At 49.7% G+C, this 19,435-nt stretch overlaps 1 protein-coding gene across 4 annotated transcripts in view; it reads right to left on the reverse strand.

Annotated features, from left to right (window-relative positions):
* The window catches only part of LOC139227617 (membrane progestin receptor gamma-B-like), a 109,287-nt gene that overhangs the window by 32,984 nt on the left and 56,868 nt on the right, over positions 1-19,435 (reverse strand). For 3 of the 4 annotated variants that reach the window (XM_070858500.1, XM_070858497.1, XM_070858498.1), the window contains exons 2-3: positions 12,536-12,767; positions 5,019-5,146 (exon numbers count right to left, since the gene is read on the reverse strand). In XM_070858500.1, coding sequence (XP_070714601.1) covers positions 5,019-5,146; positions 12,536-12,586 — 179 coding nt within the window. In that variant the 5' untranslated portion in view covers positions 12,587-12,767. The remainder of the gene's footprint in view (positions 1-5,018; positions 5,147-12,535; positions 12,768-19,435) is intronic. The other variant, XM_070858499.1, reaches the window with a different exon arrangement.

Below are 19,435 nucleotides of genomic sequence, written 5' to 3' on the forward strand. Positions count from 1 at the left end.
CGGGTATCAGCGGACTATTCCACTATAAGGAGCATAATAATGGAAGCGGATCCAGACTCCACCCACATGAAAGAAAGAACTTGCATTTCTGTAGCGCCTTTCTCGAACTCGGGACTTCCCAAAGCGCTTTACAGCCAATCATCATCATCGGCAGTCCCTCGAAATCGAGGAAGACTTGCTTCCACTCTAAAAGTGAGCTCCCAGGTGACTGAATAGTCCAATACGGAAATTACAGTCTCTGTCGCAGGTGGGACAGACAGACGTTGAAGGAAAGGGTGGGTGGGGAGTCTGGTTTGCCGCAAACTCCTTCCGCTGCCTGCGCTTGATTTCTGCATGCTCTCGGCGATGAGACTCGAGGTGCTCAGCGCCCTCCCGGATGCACTTCCTCCACTTAGGGCGGTCTTGGGCCAGAGACTCCCAGGTGCCGGTGGGAATGTTGCACTTTATCAAGGAGGCTTTGAGGGTGTCCTTGAAACGATTCCTCTGCACAGCTGGGGCTCGCCTGCCGTGTGGGAGTTCCGAGTAGAGCGCTTGCTCAGGGAGTCTCGTGTCGGGCATGTGGACGATGAAGTCACTTTTGATGGGCGGCCGCTCTCGCATCGTGCGCACTGCAAGATCCCACAATCGTGCGGGCAGAACATCTGCCTTTTTGTTGATGTTGGCCAAGGGGCGAACATTGGCAGGACACCGGGGCCAACGACCGCGCCCCCCCCCCCCCCCACCCCCCGCTCTTCTTCGAAACAGTGCCGTGGGATCCGTCCAGGCAAGTGCCCTTTCCAGCAGGCGTGAGCCCGACCAGGAACCCTGGCAGCTAGTTTCCCCCTCCCTAACCCAAGAATGTAACCCCGTCTGTCTCCCCACCCATTAAGACCAAACAACTCTGTCACTTTGCTGTGAACCCGCTGTCAATGCTATGTGGCTCAGTGGGTCGCACCAGCACAGGCAGGAGACTTACTCCTGACTGGATTTTTACCTCAAGTTTGACCTCCCCCTTGCTGCTGTGAATGCAAACAAAGCTTCATCCCCTCAATTAAAACTAATCAAACTGAAATGCGTTGGAATCCAGCCTCCGCTCAATTCCCAGCAGACCAGGAGGGAAAAAAAACCCACAGCACAAGACTGCTGCTGGTCCAGTGCAGACAGGCAGTCCGCAGCTTGCTCCAAGCAGAGCAGTTAACTGGTTAAAGAGAAGTAGGCTTTCACCTGCTTTACAATCGTAAGGGGCCGATTTTCAGCACCTCACCGCCCGCTGCTGCCCACCGCCACCGACATTCCTCCTGGAGATCCGCCCAGCGCCACTTTGGGGGCGGCCTGGAGCGGGCGGGAGGGGAGAGCCGCCGGGAAGCGCCCGCTGACGTCAGCGGACGGCCGAGTGGCGCAACGGAGCTCCCGCCCGCCGAGCTCCCAGGTTCCTGCGGGCGGGAGTCGGCGGCAGAACGGGGCTGGACCGCCGGCTGGAGGCTGGTCTGTCCCCGACGGTAAGTAGAAAGAACCTGAAAAAAAAAAGTAAGTGAACATTTTAATACTTTTTTTTTTCCAAACAGCGACTTCCCTCCATGGGGTCCCTTGAAGGTCTTCGGGTATTTATTTTTGCTGTTGTTTTTTTCTCCTTCAGGTCTTCGACCCTCCGTGGGCCCGACCCCATCCTCAGCGACACTTGGGCGGCAAGCGCCTCTGCCGCCGAGAATGAGAGCTCCCGCCCGCTGCCGCCCAGATTGGCGGCGTACGTCGTCCATTTGTCGCTCGCCGACCTTCGAGGGACCTCGGCCATGACTATCCCGCCCAAAGTACCGTCCGGTATCTCGGCGGCCATCGGCAGCACTTTGGGCGGCACTTGGGCGGGCGGAGTCCTTGCTGAAAATCGGCTCCATAGAGTTTTCTCCAGATACTGGGCCATCAGCAGCCGAAAAAATTCCACCCGTCAGCAAAATTACTCAGAAAGCCAGAAGGCCGGCTGGTTTGGGAAGTAAGACGACACCCACACTGCGTCCCAGTTACTATCGTGCCAGCCGTGGCTCAGTGGATAGCACCCTCGCCTCTGAGTCAGAAGGTTGTGGCTCCAAGTCCCACTCCAGAGGCGTGAGCACATAATCCAGGCTGACACTCCCAGTGCAGTGCTGAGGGAGTGCTGCACTGTCGGGGGTGCTGTCTTTCAGATGAGACGTTAAACCAAGGTTTACGCTCTCTCAGGTGGGCGTAAAAGATCCCATGGCACTATTTCGAAGAAAAGCAGGGGGAGTTATCCTTCGTGTCCTGGGGCCAATATTTATCCCTCAATCAACATCACTAAAACAGATTATCTGGCCATCATCACATTGCTGTTTGTGGGAGCTTGCTGTGTGATATTTGGCTTCCGTGTTTCCTACATTACAACAGTGACTACACCACAAAATGTACTTCATTGGCTGTAAAGTGCTTTGGGCTATCCTGAGGTTGTGAAAGGCGCTATATAAATGCAAGTTCCTTATTAAACATGTTGTGAAAGAAGAAGTTATGGTGTCACTACGCCACCTCCCCCATGGGACTGCTGAGACAATGTAAACAGAAGTTTGTCACGCTGTAAATAACCTGATCTGGGCGCAAAACTGTGGCCCAAACGGCTCCAGGTTACGACACTGACATCTGTTCCAATTCCCTGCCCCCCTCCCCATAAAAATGGGCACAAAATGCAAAGTAAAACTAAGATCAAAGGAACAAACCTTGCAGCAGTATCTCAAATGGGAGAAATTCATTGCCAGCTATCGTTTAGTTAACTGTCTTTTGATTGGTTAACGGCCTTATAATCTCTCCTGAGTTAACATTACTATCAATGTAAACAATTGTAAACCCCATGACTGAACTAAAATCTTGCGATCACTCCCGGGTATCATTCTATTCATAAAATAAATGGACCGATCAATCTCCGAGCCTTCACCCTGTGCCATAATACACCATCCTTCAGAGTAGGATGTCTGTCATTGAGGGAGGGAGGTATCTGTGGGACATGGAGAGTGTGGGAGAAAGAAAGATTGACTTGCATTTATATAGCACCTTTCACAACCTCAGGACATCCCAAAGCACTTTACAGCCAATGAAGTACTTTTGGAGTGTAGTCACTGCTGTAATATGGGAAATGCGGCAGCCAATTTGTGCACAGCAAGCTCCCAAAAACGGCAATATGGTAATGACCAGATAATCAGGTTTTTTTGTTATGTTGATTGAGGGATAAATATTGGCCAGGACACCGGGGATAACTCCCCTGCTCTTCTTCGTAATAGTGCCATGGGGTCTTCTATGTCCACCTGAGAGCAGACGGGGGCCTCGGTTTAACGTCTCATCAGAAAGATGGATAGGAGATACCTGAGAGACATAGACATGGAACTTCACCGTGACTTACTGTCTGATGGAGCTTCTTATTGTATTCCTGTCAGTATCGATTGGGTGCACTAGTAAGCATTCTTGTCTATGATCAAGCCACTGGGGGAAATGCTTAATTGGCCTTGGAGGGGGTTATTGGTCGTCCCTGTCAGCTGGGAAATTATGCCAGCTAGCAACTGTCTGATGACACTGGCCAAGTCTAAAGACATCTATCATTGACTTTTTTTTATTCGTTCCTAGGATGTGGGCGTCGCTGCCAAGGCCGGCATTTATTGCCAATCCCTAATTGACCTTGAGAAGATAGTGGTGAGCCGCCTTCTTGAACCACTGCAGTCCATGTGGTGAAGGTGCTCCCACAGTGCTGTTTGGGAGACAGTTCCAGGAATTTGACCCACCGATGATGAAGGAACAGCCGATATATTTCCAAGTCAGGATGGTGCGTGACTTGGAGGGGAACTTGCAGGTGATGGTGTTCCCATGCGCCTGCTGCCCCTGTCCTTCTAAGTGGTAGAGGTCACGGGTTTGGGAGGTGCTGCCGAAGAAGCCTTGGCGAGTTGCTGCAGTGCATCCTGTAGATGGTGCACACTGCAGCCACGGTGCGCCGGTGGTGGAGGGAGTGAATGTTGAAGGTGGTGGATGGGGTGCCAATCAAGCGGCCTGCTTTGTCCTGGATGGTGTCGAGCTGTGTGGGGAACTCTTTGAAAAGAGGTCCTAACCTTTTGTGGATTTACACTGTGACTTACTGTCAGATGGAGTTCCTTATTGCATTACTGTCAGTATCAATTTGGGGCAGTGATAAAACTCTTGCTTATGACTTAGAAGGGTGTGGATTGAAGCCTCAAGTGAGTAGAATAATCTTGGCTGCCCCTTCAGTACAGTACTGAGGGAGTGCTGCAGTGACATCTTTCAGATTAAATTGAGGTTTTGTCTATTCAAAAAATGACCAGGGAGTTCTCCTAGTGCCTATGCCAATCTTCATCCCTTAACCAACACCACTCGAGCTGATTAATTCATCGCTAAAGTCATTGTCCTTTGTGGGACCTTGCTGTGCATAAACTGGCTGCTGTGTTCATAGAATCATAGAACGGTTACAGCACAGAAGGAGGCCATTCGGCCCCTCGAGCCCGTGCTGGCTCTCTGTAAGAGCACTTCAGCCAGTCCCACTCCCTGCCCTTTCCCCGTAGCCCTGCAATTTTTTTTCTCTCAGGTACTTATCCAACTCCCTTTTGAAAGCCACGATTGAGTCTGCCTCCACCACCCTCTCAGGCAGCGCATTCCAGATCCTAACCACTCGCTGCGTAAAATGTTTTTTCCTCATGTCGCCTTTGGTTCTTCTGCCAATCACCTTAAATCTGTATCTTCTGGTTCTTGACTCTTCCGCCAATGGGAACAGTTTCTCTCTATCTACTCTGTCTAAACCCCTCATGATTTTGAACACCTCGATCAATCTCCTCTCAACCTTCTCTGCTCTAAGGAGAACAACTCCCAACTTCTCCAGTCTATCCACGTAACTGAAGTCTCTCATCCTTGGAATCATTCTTGGGTAAAGCTTTTCTGCAGCCTCGCTAAGGCCTACAAAGCAACAGTGAGAATGTGAAAGGTGCTTTATCAGTACAAGCTCTTTCTTCGTTGCTGTAACTTCATGTCCAGTCACCACTTACCAGGTTGGCAGGAAGTGGGTCCAGATGTTCACTGTCTCATTCGTCAATTGAAAAAGGCTGAACAAGCAATCAGTTGCTGTACTTCTTGGGTGGCGATATCCAAAGATGATGCTGTGTTCATGGAATACCTGTTGCACGGAATTAGAGCACAAGCTTAAGTGGCTTACTCTTCAACTGAACAGCCTGAAAATTCTGAGGTATAATTGCTGGAGCTGGGTTTAGAGAGAAATCATCCCTTGCTCCGGGATCTGATACCACACATAGACTTGTGAACATGATGAGATGGCGAATTTCACGACCTATTCCAACCTTCTAACAAATATTGGAGCGTTATGACCAAGTTGTCTATAAGAGTTTGCCAAAAGCAGCACCATGCCAGATGCTGCCGTGTAAGAAAGGGATATATTTATATACAAACATACAAAATTGATGGGCAGGAAAAGATCAGTTGGTCCATCAAGCCTGCCCCACACACCATGGTGACTGGAGTGTCATGATTAGACACTTTACTCACCATCCCTCCTATAGACATGTCGGGGGAGAAATTCGGCTGCTCTGCACCTCCCGTTATCGCCTACGCGGGGCGGTAATGGGGCGCTGAGGGGTTACCAACTGGACGCTCACGAACTTCCCTGGTGGTTTTGCACTACCGCTGACACTTACCGTCTCGCTCTCTTGGGCCCCGGAGATCGTGACGTAATTCAATGCACAGCGCCCCGTTACCACCCCGGATCTGATATTCGCTCCCGCCTCTCTGCTGCATCGCCGGACGTCAACAACGGGCGTCAGCATCAGCTCGGCGTGGTCACCTCGGCTGGCCGCTTGGGGAGCGATATCTAAAGGCAGTGGTGGTCAGTTAGGGGAAAGCTAATTCCTCGCACCAGTCTGGTGCCCTCTGATTGCTTTTCACCGCTGATTTCTGGCCGATTTCTCAGCCTTCCGCTCTCTCAGAGCGCTTGGGGCTGTAATGCAAGTCACGCAGGTCCCGTGGCCCCACAGGTAGAGCAACAAGAACGTTACACCCCATCACTGGCCCTTCCCTTTGAGCGAGGGACAATGCCTCTAATGACGGGAGCGCTGCACGGAATCTCGCTCAGCGCTCTGCCACTACCGCCCCTCTCACACACTTTAGCGCTCGAAGGCAAGTGATAGCGTTTGATTTAGTGCTGCACCTCCCTCTTAGAGTACTCAAGCTGAAGTCCCCGGAGCAGAAAATCATTTTAGCTTGCCGATACTTTTGCGATAATTCAATTGCGATAGGCCAATTCACTAAATATATTCAAAAAGGAGTTAAATGAAGTTCTTACTGCTCGGGGGATCAAGTGGTATGGCGAAAAAGCAGGAATGGGGTACTGAAGTTGCATGTTCAGCCATGAACTCATTGAATGGCGGTGCAGGCTAGAAGGGCCGAATGGCCTACTCCTGCATCTATTTTCTATGTTTCTATGTTTCTAAAAGCTATCGCCCCATACAGCGCACTACGAAATTTCTCACCCTTAATCTCCTGGGAGAGGCAAAAAAAAATGTAGAGAAGAAACCTAGGGCCGATAAGGGAAAAAGTACTCTGGAAAATCCCTCTCCGGCCCCCTCAGGCTATCAACACCAATTCAGCAGATCGCATGGATCAAGTGTTATCTATAAAGACACTTTACCTTCCAAAATATCTGGGGGAAGCAGTGACAACACTTTAAAAAATTGTTCCTGGGATGTGGGCATTGCTGGCAAGGCCAGCCTTTATTGCCCGTCCCTAATTGCCCCTTGAGAAGGTGGTGGTGAGCCGCCTTCTTAAACTGCTGCAGTCCACAGCGCTGTTAGGGAGGGAGTTCCAGGATTTTGAACTAGCGACGATGAAGGAATGGCCGATATATTTCCTAGTCAGGATGGTATTTGACTTGGAGGGGAACGTGGAGGTGCTGGTGTTCCCATGCTGCTGCTGCCCTGGTCCTTCTAGGTGGTAGATTTAATGGAGTATCAGCCCCGAAGCCTCACCCCTTCACAACTAAAGGGTTGCCTGTCCTTAGTCGGGGCCATTGGAGGCGAGAGGTCATGTGATGATACGTCCGACCAGAGTTGGCAACCCAACTGTGAATTGGCCCAAGATGCCATTCAGCTGTACAAACAATTATTACAGGTACGGCTCAGCACCTTCTCAGGGCAACTAGGTTTAGGATGGACAATAGTGGTCACAAATTAAGTTGTACAAGGTCAGATCGACGTCAGGAGGCAGTTCTGATCCCAGAGAATAGTGGGCCTCTGGAACAGGTTGCCGTCTTGTGTGCTGGATGCAGATTTGCTAAATCCCTACAAGCGAGAGCTGGACCTGTTTCTGGCTGGGGTGGACATCACCTCTTACAGAAGGGTAGGTACTGCAGGGAATTCATGGTCAGAGTGATCTCCTGGGCTAGTTCCGATCGCCTCGATGGGTCGGAGAGGAATTTCCAGTTTTATTTCCCCCCCAAAATTGGCCTGAGGTTTTTTATCTGGTTTTTGGCCTCTCCCAAGAGATCACATGGTTTCGGGTGGGATGGAGAGTGTATGTTGTGATACACAAGGTATCGCAATTGTGTGGGATAGGCTGGATGGACCAGAGGGTCTTTACTCGTCCATCATTGTTTGTATGTTCGCAACAAATGCAGGCTTGCCAGAATCCACAGAATACTTTTTTTTTAAGTAGACTTTTCCTCGCTCACAATCGGGAATACCTGGCTATATGTTTCACTTTCCCACAGAGACCAAGACTGGAGAGAGATTAAACAGTACCGCTGCTACCCCCCAAGCTACATTCTGCAGTGACGTTTAAAACAATATATGGAGCATAAATTGAACGTGTCATTTTTAGCACCATTAAATAAGTATCACTTTCACAAAGATAAAATATGACGAAAGATTTGAACCATTCGCCAATACAGAATTGAGAGTAATGAATAAAATATCCCCCAGGCAGTGAAACCGCTGCTATTTTTAGAATTGGTAACTCTGAATACAACAGGAAAAAAATAGCACACAGGTTGGTCGAGGTAAGATTCATCCATAGAATCGTAGGGACCGAACTTGGTCAAAGCCAAGGCCCGCCCAAGTGCCGCCTAAAGGACCGCCGAGAGACCGGGCGGTACTTTGCCGGGAAGATGCCTCTGAAAGAGGTGACAGTACTGCCCGGCGGCCAAGTAACGGCTTACGCCGTCAATCTGGGCGGCAGCAGGCGGGAGGTCCCAATCTCGGCGGCAAATGCGATCCTGGCCAAAGTGCCGCCGAGGATTGAGTCGGGTCCAGGGAGGGGAGGGGGAAGACCTAAAAATAAAAACCTTGAAAAAATGTTTTAAAAAACACTGGAACACCTTCAGGGGACCCCACACAGATGAATCGCTGGAAAAAAAAAATTAAAAGATGCTCACTGACCTTTTTTTTTCCGTTCTTCGTACTTACTGTCGGGGTTAGACCTGCCTCCACGCATCGGTCCTTCCCCCTGCTGCCGCCGACTCCCGCCAACTCCGCCCACACCAATATGGCAGCTCGGCGGGCGGGAGGTCACTTACGCGACTTGGCCGCCAGCGGGCGGTTCCCGGCGGTGCTCCCCTCCGCCAGCAGCAGCCCCGGCGGAATCTGTCACCGAGGGGAGCGTGGCAAAAAAACTCAGCGGCAGCCGGCGGCAGTAAGGCCCCTAATTTCGGGCCCATAGAATTTTACTGCACAGAAAGAGGCCATTTGGCCCACCGTGCCTGTGCCGGGTCTTTGAAAGAGCGATCTGATTCGTCTCATTCCCCCTGCTCTTTCCCCATGGCCCTTATTTCCTTTACAAGTATTTATCCAACTTCCTTTAAAAGTTACGATTGAACCTGCTACCACCGTCCTTTCAGGCAGCGCGTTCCAGATCACAACAACTCACTGCGTAAAATATATTTTCCTCGTCTCCCCTTTGGATCTTTTGCCAATCACCGTAAATCTGTGTCCTCTGCTTACCCACCCTCCTGCCACTGGAAACAGTCTCTCCTTATTTACTCTGTCAAAACCCTTCTTGATTTGAACCCTTCTATCAATTCTCCTTTTAACCTTCTCTGCTCCAAGGAGAACAATCCCAACTTCTCTAGTCTCCACATAACTGAAGTCCCTCATCGCTGGTGCCGTTCTAGTCAATCTCCTCGAATGAGGTTACCTGAGGATATTTCTCAAATTCGTATGTTCGAGTGCCTGTCACCTACCACAACTTTTGTATTGTGGGAAAAGCCTATAATGGGACATCTAGCTTGGCTCTCCATTCGAGGGCCTCCTGAGATGCCGAGGGGAGAAATTAAGTGCCTCCCGCAACAGATCTCAGTAGGCAGGTTACATAAGAACATACAAAATAGGAGCAGGAGTAGGCCATAACGGCCCCTCGAGCCTGCTCCGCCATTTAATACCATCTTGGCTGATCCGATCATGGACTCAGGTCCACTTCCCTGCCCACTCCCCATAATCCCTTATCGCTCAAGAAACTGTATATTTCTGTCTTAAATAAATTCAATATCCCAGCTTCCACAGCTCTCTGAGGCAGCGAATTCCACAGATTTACAACCCTCAGAGCGAAGAAATTTCTAATCATCTCAGTTTTAAATGGGCAGCCCCTTATTCTAAGACTATGTCCCCTCGTTCTAGTCTTCCCTATCAGTGGAAACATCCTCTCTGCATCCACTCTGTCAAGCCCCCTCATAATCTTTCAACAAGATCACCTCTCATTGTTCTGAATTCCAATGAGTAGAGGCCCAACCTACTCAATCTTTCCTCATAAGTCAACTCCCTCATCTCCTGAATCCACCTAGTGAACCTTCTCTGAACTGCCTCCAAAGCAAGTATATAAGAGGGGTTGGGTCGTTAAGTTGCATGCGCCCCACCAGCATTCACAGTTGGCGGATAAGCCAAAGCATCCGTGAAAAAGAAACCCGCGAAGCAAAAGGGATTGCGTGCGCACAAACCCTAGGCCCTGCCAACCACAGCCAGGGCAAGAGTCAGGACACTGCAACTGTCCTCCGCACTGCTGGGCTACGGAGGTGATAGATTGGTCAGAGTTCCCGCTTCAGATCACTCTCCAGTGATCCAGCGCGTGCGAGGATGTTGCATAAGAATAAGATTGGGGTTGGCTTCCATGCTCTTCGTGGTCAAGTAGTCTGCTGACATCACCCAGAGCCGCAGGTGAAGAATGGCTGCTGGGGCTACGTACCGGCGAACTCTAGGAGCCCGTGGATCCATAGCCCAGCAGCAGAAGCGGGGGAGAGGGGGGGGGGGCAACAATTTTTAAATATGGTCACTCAAGCAAGGTCCACTGCACATTTTTATTTCGTCTCAGCATCTATGAGCTGCTAAACTTGAATAACAATCATTCTATTAACAACACATAAAACCAGTGTTCTAAGATCCGATTCTTTGCCATCCTTCTAATAGCCCAACTCTTGTTAAATATATTTCTACGACGAGCGCCATCTTGCCTGCGATTTCAGTTTTAAAACATTATCACAACAACAACAAAAAAAAGTCAACACTTGCTTTGCTAATGTTTAGGTGAGTGGGTATTTTAGCAACTGGATTTCATATTTTCAGCTCTTCCCACCTTCCCTAAAGGCATTGATTCCCTCACGAAGATATCTTTCCATGAGTGGCAGTCATCCAACCCCCAGCCCAACCCCCCCACCCCTCCCTCAGCCCACCTCTCCCCCCAACCCACCCACCCAACCCCCACCCCTCCCCATCCCCCACCCCTCAACCCAACCCCCACCCCTCCCCCAACCCACCCCACCCCCAACCCTACCCACCCCAACCCTCCCTCAGCCCACCTCTCCCCCAACTCCCCCCCACCCAACACCCACCCCTCCCCCAATCCAACCCCACCCCTCCCCCAACCCACCCCTCACCCAACCCCCACCCCTCCCCAACCCACCCCTCCCCCCAATCCACCCCACCCCAACCCCCATCCCTCCCCCAACCCCCCCCACTCAACACACACCCCTCCCCCCAACCCACCCCACACCCAACCCCCATCCCTCCCCCAACCCCCCCCCACCCAAGGCACACCCCTCCCTCCAACCCACACCCCACCCCTCCCCCAACCCAACCCCTCCCCTCAACCCACCCCCCAACCAACCTCTCCCCAAAACCCACAACCCACCCCCAACCTTACCCAAAACCCACAACCCATCCCTCCCCCCAACCCACCCCTAACCCAACCACCCCCCAAAACCTACCCCAACCCAACCCCCCAACCCACCCTTACCCCTCCCCCCAGCCCAACCCCCAACCCAACCCCTCCCCCCAGCCAACCCCCCAACCCCCACCCCTCCCCCCAACCCACCCCCCAGCCTGCCCCTCCCCCCACCCTCCCAACCCAACCCACCCCTCTTCCCAACCCACCCACCCCCCCAACCCACCATAGAATATTAAGGGAATGGAGGGATATGGAGACAGTGCAGAGAAGTGGAGTTGAGGTCGAAGATCAGCCATGATCTCACTGAATGGCGGAGCGGGCTCGAGGGGCCGAACAGCCGACTCCTGCTTCTAATTCTTATGCTTCTTATCCTTTGAACTCACCTGCATGGAGCCAACTACAAACAGGCAACTGCTCCTTGTTCCACACATGCTAACCACTCTTTGGGTGAAGAAGTTTCTCCCGAATTCCCCGTTTGATTTATTGGTGACTATCTTGTATTTGTGGGTCCTCGATAGTGATCAGGAGCCGGAGCTCCGGAAGACTTCCCCTTTCCCTAGCCAGAGGCGTCGGGATCAGTTGTAGTGACCCTGCTGGCCGCCTTGACGGTGGTCAGAGGAGTGCACGAGCCAAAGGCGGATCCTGGGGCCTTCCTACTCAGAATGGCGGAGGCTGTACCTCAGCGATCGGGACAGCTCCTGCAACAATGGTAATGCGGGACTCTATAACATGGGCTCCAAGATGTTATTGTTTTTCTTAGGGTGACGTTTGCTCAGGTGCAATATTTTTTTTTTTCTTTTGCCCTACTTTTGAAGTCACTGGTCTCGGGAGGAATGGAGCGGGCCTCATCTCTTCCAGCGACGTGAATGGAGTAAACACCAGCATTTTGTTCCACGATCCTCTTCGCAGTTCTAAAGTGACTTGTTTTTCTGCAGTATTGGCCACCCGCTTCTGCACCAACCCCCGCCCCCCCCCCCCCCCCACACCCCCTAAAACAACACAGGAAAGTGCCGTGAGCGCTGCTAATTCAGGTGGGTCCCAGGAGGCGTGACTCGTGAGGGAGGGAGGGAGGGGAGACTCGATGGCAGTAAGGCAAGAATTCACGTCTCTACCACCTGCAATGCCTCGAGGCCTCCCTGTTTACATCCAAGTCACCACCCTGCCAATCAAGGTCACAGAAAACAAGAGCGTTTCACCGGTGAAATAAAAACGTTACCGGCTACCGCTGGCTAGAAATCTCGCCAAGCACATCGATTATAAACCTTTGATCTGAACTTATAACGGTCACGCAAATGGAGCAACAAGAGGCCAAGACGGAAACGGCAGGTTTATAAAAAATTGCACCTACCTTGGGCACTTGATTGATGCTGAACAGACGCGGTAACTTTAAGCTCAGCATCCCTGGAGTTACTTTGCCCTCGTTGCCTGATGCAGCAGCTTCCAGTCAGGCAGGCCAAGCGTGTGTGTCCGTGAGGTGGGCCCCTCCACGATCTCCCCCTCCCTACCTCAGCAGCCTGGCCTCCACATCCGTCTCATCTGTCTCCTCTTGCACACTCGGCCAGGGCTGCAGCACATCTGTGCTAAGGAAGCAACAACAGATCGCACAGCACATGTGTCATCGCCATAGCAACCCGAGTACCAGAGACACTTTAACTTTTTTGGATCATAAAGGCCACTCCTATATCAATTCATCGTGGCGGTTTTTTTTGTTGTTGCTTTTTCTCTTCCAGCATGCATTCATCTCGGGAATTTTTTTTCCACACAGCCGGCTTTGTAATGTCAAGATAATAGGATCAATGAATGACCGGAGAATGTAAATTAATAGTCCAACTGTTTTCCAGATAATAACTGGGAGCCACACAAAGAGTACACTTTACAATCTGCCCGCAATTTATAACTGTCGTGTATTAAGTTACCAGTGTATTTTTTAACAGAACCTCAAATGGACACTGTGGTGATTCAGTGCTTGGCAATGTCTTTAAATCTTTGGCTTTTAGCTCAGACAATGGGCCTAGTGGGCGCGGGCAGCACTGATGAAGCACTGATACATACAAATTTGACAGTTCCAAATCTGACTCCCAGTCTGGGGCTGAAGTGCTGATGTAAGCTCATGCTGAGTTGATCCCATCCAGGGCTACGATAAGGAACAGGAGGTGGCCGTTCAGCCCCTCGAGCCTGCTGCGCCATTCAGTTAGATCGTGGCTGATCTGTGCCTCAACTCCTCCCGCCTGCCTTTGTTCCAAAATCCTTAATACCCTTACCAAACAAAAATCTATCGATCCAAGTCTTGGAAACTCCAATTGACATTCAAAGCCTGGGAGTCCCTGGCCAAAGATCGCCCTAAGTGGAGGAAGTGCATCAGGGAGGGCGCTGAGCACCTCGAGTCTCGTCGCCGAGAGCATGCAGAAATCAAGCGCAGGCAGCGGAAAGAGCGTGCGGCAAACCAGTCCCACCCTCTCCTTCCTCAACAACTATCTGTCCCACCTGTGACAGGGACTGTGGCTCTCGTATTGGACAGTTCAGCCACCTAAGGACTCAGCAAGTCTCCTCGATTCCGAGGGACTGCCTATACTGATGATAATTTGGGGGAGAGAGTTCCAGATTTCTACTACCTTTGTGCAAATAAGCGCTTCCTGATTGCGCTCCTGAATGGCTCTAGTTTTAAGATATGGCCCTACTTTAGACTGGGGGAAGGGGTAGCATCAGTCTCAGCGTTCCCTCTCCTGATCACTAGGGAGAGCGTGTGTGCGCGGACAATCAGGCAAAGACTAGGCCAGGCTCAGTTAGGATGTTGTCTCCAGTTGAACACCATGCCGACAGTCGCATATGACGGATGGCCACTTGGGCAAGGTCCAAGAGGCCTATCGGCACCAGCGGAATCATGTCCCCCACCAAGAGCGAGTGCCTTCAGGAGAGCAGTCGGGAGAAGGAACAGAGAAAACCTGCGATGGGCGAGGAATTCTCAGTCCAAATACTCCAACACCACAATTGGACATTTTAATATATGCACGTGTGAGTATGCTCACAGGTTTGTAGAGGTTTGTTGTGTGTAGAGCAGTCCTATGAGGAGGCCTTCCAACCGCGAGTAGGTCGGAAGGCCTCCTCATAGGACTGCTCCTGGGCATGGCCAAGGGGGCCATCAGCCGGTCCAGGCAGTAGGCGGTCAAGGGGGTCATTCAGCCCAACTGCCTGCCTCTCTTCCGCGGTTACATCCGAGCCAGGGTGCCTCTGGAGATGGTGCACGCGGTGTCCACCGGTACGCTCACGGCCTTCCGCGAGAGGTGGGCACCGGAGGGACTGGAGTGCATCATCACCCCCGGCAAACAAATTTTAATTTAATTTAAGTTTACTGTCTAAAGTTCAATTTGTTTAAGTCTGTCGATTTTAGTGCCCCCCTTTAATCAGGGGGCACTTGTATTAAAGTTTGCAACAAAATAGTTGTAGAGCTGTTGAGTTGGGAGTGGCTTAGCCAGTCATGTGATGTTCACAAGACTCAATAAAACCCCAGCCAGTTGGGTTCGGGGGAACCATGATGAGACAGGTGGTTGTGAGACTGATGGATGAACTGGTAATGTGTAGTGTGATTGTTAAACCTTTTGCTAATAAACCAACTAGTTCTTAATAGCAATGTGTTGCTATGAATTCTTAAGCTAAAGAACCCCTGAAGCAAATACATTCCAGACACCTCTTGTAATTCCCGTGGTTTTATCCACATTTGGTTCTATTTTCTGACTAGAACATTTCTTCTTACTAAATGCGAACACACCCAGAAGGGGCCTGGAAGCAATAAAATGTTTCAACGCAAAATGTTTCCAGACTTTTATGTTCTTTTGGTTTAGTCGGACTGATTAGCAGGGAGTCCCTTGGAGCCCGGCTGTTCCCCGTGGGTGAGCGTTTGTCCTGTTCTTTAAGGGTGTTCTCTCTTCGCCTTGCATCTCCCTGCAGGTTACATGAACAGCTCTCTTTCCTGTTTCCATTTAAAGGTGACAGTTCCTGCGGGAACACGGGAATCCCTGCAGATACGAGACCACCAAATTGCCACCCAAATTGAAAATTAAGATTTTTGAGAAAAAACTATTCTTTCCTATTTTTTTGCAGAGGAATTAAAATATTGATAGCCACGGGCTTTCCGATTTGGAGAGCCATTATACCAGGTGCCCCCAGGGCTCAAAGGGTTAATTTATGAAGATAGGTTGCATAAACTTGCCTTGTATTCCCCTGGGTATAGAAGGTTGAGCGGTGATCTAAACAACAACTTGCATTGATGTAGTGCCTTTTACATGTCCCAAGGTGCTTCACAGGAGCGATTATCAAACAAAATTTGACACCGAGCCACATAGGAGGTATTATGACAGGTGACCAAAAGCTTGTTCAAAGAGGCGGGTTTTAAGAAGGGTCTTAAAGGAGGAGAGAGGTGTAGAGAGGCGGAGAGGCAGAGAGGGTTAGGGAGCTTAGGACCTAGGCGGCTGAAGGCTCGGCCGTCAACGGTGGAGAGAATCTATGTTTAAAATAGTAGGTCAGCCTGAAAGATTCAATAGCGTTGATAAACATAAGAACATAAGTAATAGGAGCAGGAGGAGGCCATTTGGCCCCTTGAGCCTGCTCCGCCATTCAATAAGATCATAGCTGATCTGATCTTGGCCTCAACACTTCCCTGCCTGTTCCCCATAACCCTTGACTCCCCTGTAGTTTAAAAATCAGTCTCTCTCCACCTTGAATATATTCAATGACCCAGCCTCCACCGCTCTCTGGGGCAGAGAATTCCAAAGATTCACGACCCTCTGAGTGAAGAAACTATTTCATCTGGTGAGGTAATACAGAACATGATCTTAAAATTAGATTCAGGAGTGTAATCAGGAAGCAGTTCTTCACACAAGCGGCTATGGAAATTTGGAACTCTCTCCCCCAAATAGCTGTGGATGCTGGGCCAAGACTGAGATCGTTAGGTGGGGGTATCAAGGGATATGGACCAAAGGCAACAATGGGGGGCACGGTATAGATTAGCCATAATCTAATTGAATGGTGGAACTTGCGCAGCTCCTCTGCCCCGATATCGCCGCTTGATCTTGGTTAACCCTTGCCACTGGACCAAGACCTAGCTCTGTCAGGCCCGTGTGGTGGCTGGTGTGCAACGGTCACCCCACGTTAAAAATATCCACGCACAGGCATCTTCCATCTTTCAGTATGTAACCTGGAATATCAGGTCCTTCATTGAAACACCTGTGAACTCATCCCTTTTTGGTGTGGAAGCAAGTCATCCTTGTTTCATGGGACTGCTTATGAAGATGATGAGGAATGGTGGAAGAGGCTCGAGGGGCTAAATGGCCTACTCCTGTTCCTGTGCACCGTTTATGCATGTGATATAGCGGGAGGCAGCCTGTATGTTGAATGAGAACCAGTGCTCCTTTCTGTCCTCCATCCCAATCTCAGCTGACTTGCACTGAGCATGCTGGGATATGGTCTCACACTTAAGGTAGGCCCACATCAGCTTGCCCATCTGCCTGTCATGTATGCACCCGTGAGTATGCTCACAGGTTTGTAGAGCTGTTGCATTGTGAGTGGCTTAGCCAGTCACGTGACATTCGCAAGACTCAATAAAACCCCAGTCAGTTGGGTCTAGGTCATCCACGATGAGGTATGCAGTTGTGAGCCTAGTAGATGAACTGGTAATGTGTAGTGTGATTGTTAAACCTTTGTTAATAAACCAACTAGTTCTTAATATCAATGTGTTGCTATGGATTATTAAACCCATGAAGCAAATACATTACACTACTCATTTATCAAGGGTAAGTTTTGACTGGCTATTTGTAAGGATCACAACCCGGTCTACTCTGCCTTCAAATACAAGAGTTATTGGATAATGATCAGGCGATAAGGAATTTGGGATGATTTCTCCCATCCCTAGCTCAGGAGTATGGAATACTAACTGGAACAGCCCCAATTGGTATCAGCTAACCTAGCACAAGCTGGGGATTCAAACATGGGGGCTTCCTGGCCATTATGGGTTGGTATCACACCAGAAGGGTAGATTTATTCCATGAGGTCATTGGAGGAGTGGGTACAAGTAGTTGACATACAGGAGCTGGCAATCCTCTCTTAGAGCCTTACCCAATGGGACAGAAATACTTGCATTTATATAGTTCACAACCTCAGGACATCCCAAAGCGCTTTACATCCAATTAAGTTACTTTTGAAGTGCAGTCACTGTTGCAATGTAGGAAACGTGGCAGCCAATTTGCGCACAGCAAGCTCCCACAAACAGCAATGTGATAATGACCAGGTAATCTGTTTTTGTGATGTTGATTGAGGGATAAATATTAGCTCAGGATACTGGGGATAACTCCCCTGCTCTTCTTCAAAATAGTGCCATGGGATCTTTTATATCCACCTGAGAGAGCAGTCGTGGCCTTGGTTTAATGCCTCATCTGAAAGATGGCACCTGCAACAATGCAGCACTCCCTCAACACGGCACTGGACTGTCAGCCTAGAATTTTGTGCTCAAGTCTCTGAACACAAGAACATAAGAATTAGGAACAGGAGTAGGCCATCTAGCCCCTCGAGCCTGCTCCGCCATTCAATAAGATCATGGTTGATCTGGCCGTGGACTCAGCTCCACTTACCCGCCCGCTTCCCGTAACCCTTAATTCCCTTATTGGTTAATAATCTATCTATCTGTGATTTGAATACATTCAATGAGCTCGCCTCAACTGCTTCCTTGGGCAGAGAATTCCACAGATTCACAACCCTCTGGGAGAAAAAATTCCTTCTCAACTCAGTTTTAAATTGGCTCCCCCGTATTTTGAGGCTGTGCCCCCTAGTTCTAGTCTCCCCGACCAGTGGAAACAACCACTCTGCCTCTATCTTGTCTATCCCTTTCATTATTTTAAATGTTTCTATAAGATCACCCCTCATCCTTCTGAACTCTAACGAGTAAAGACCCAGTCTACTCAATCTATCATCATAAGGTAACCCTCTCATCTCCGGAATCAGCCGAGTGAATTGTCTCTGTACCCCCTCCTTCCTTAAGTAAGGTGACCAAAACTGCACGCAGTACTCCAGGTGCGGCCTTACCAATACCCTATACAGTTGCAGCAGGACCTCCCTGCTTTTGTACTCCATCCCTCTCGCAATGAAGGCCAACATTCCATTCACCTTCCTGATTACCTGCTGCACCTGCAAACTAACTTTTTGGGATTCATGCACAAGGACCCCCAGGTCCCTCTGCACCTCAGCATGTTGTAATTTCTCCCCATTCAAATAATATTCCCTTTTACTGTTTTTTTTTCCCAAGGTGGATGACCTCACACTTTCCGACATTGTATTCCATCTGCCAAATCTTAGCCCATTCGCTTAACCTATCCAAATCTCTTTGCAGCCTCTCTGCTTTCCCACTAATCTTTGTGTCATCTGCAAATTTTGTTACACTACACTCTGTCCCCTCTTCCAGGTCATCTATGTATATTGCAAACAGTTGTGGTCCCAGCACCGATCCCTGTGGCACACCACTAACCACCGATTTCCAACCCGAAAAGGACCCATTTATCCCGACTCTCTGCTTTCTGTTCACCAACCAATTCTCTATCAATGCAAATGCATTTCCTCTGACTCCGCATACCTCTATCTTCTGCAGTAACCTTTTGTGTGGCATCTTATCGAATGCTTTTTGGAAATCTAAATACACCACATCCATCGGTACACCTCTATCCACCATGCTCGTTATATCCTCAAAGAATTCCAGTAAATTAGTTAAACATGATTTCCCCTTCATGAATCCATGCTGCGTCTGCTTGATTGCACTATTCCTATCTAGATGTCCCACTATTTCTTCCTTAATGATAGTTTCAAGCATTTTCTAACCTACAGATGTTAAACTAACCGGCCTATAGTTACCTGCCTTTTGTCTGCCCCCTTTTTTAAACAGAGGCGTTACATTAGCTGCTTTCCAATCCACTGGTACCTCCCCAGAGTCCAGAGAATTTTGGTCGATTATAACGAATGCATCTGCTATAACTTCCGCCATCTCTTTTAATACCCTGGGATGCATTTCATCAGGACCAGGGGACTTGTCTACCTTGAGTTCCATTAGCCTGTCCAGCACTACCCCCCTAGTGATAGTGATTGTCTCAAGGTCCTCCCTTCCCACATTCCTGTGACCAGCAATTTTTGGCATGGTTTTTGTGTCTTCCACTGTGAAGACCGAAGCAAAATAATTGTTTAAAATCTCAGCTATTTCCACATTTCCCATTAT

This window comes from Pristiophorus japonicus, chromosome 17, assembly GCF_044704955.1.
Source record: "Pristiophorus japonicus isolate sPriJap1 chromosome 17, sPriJap1.hap1, whole genome shotgun sequence".
Lineage (NCBI taxonomy): Eukaryota > Metazoa > Chordata > Chondrichthyes > Pristiophoridae > Pristiophorus > Pristiophorus japonicus.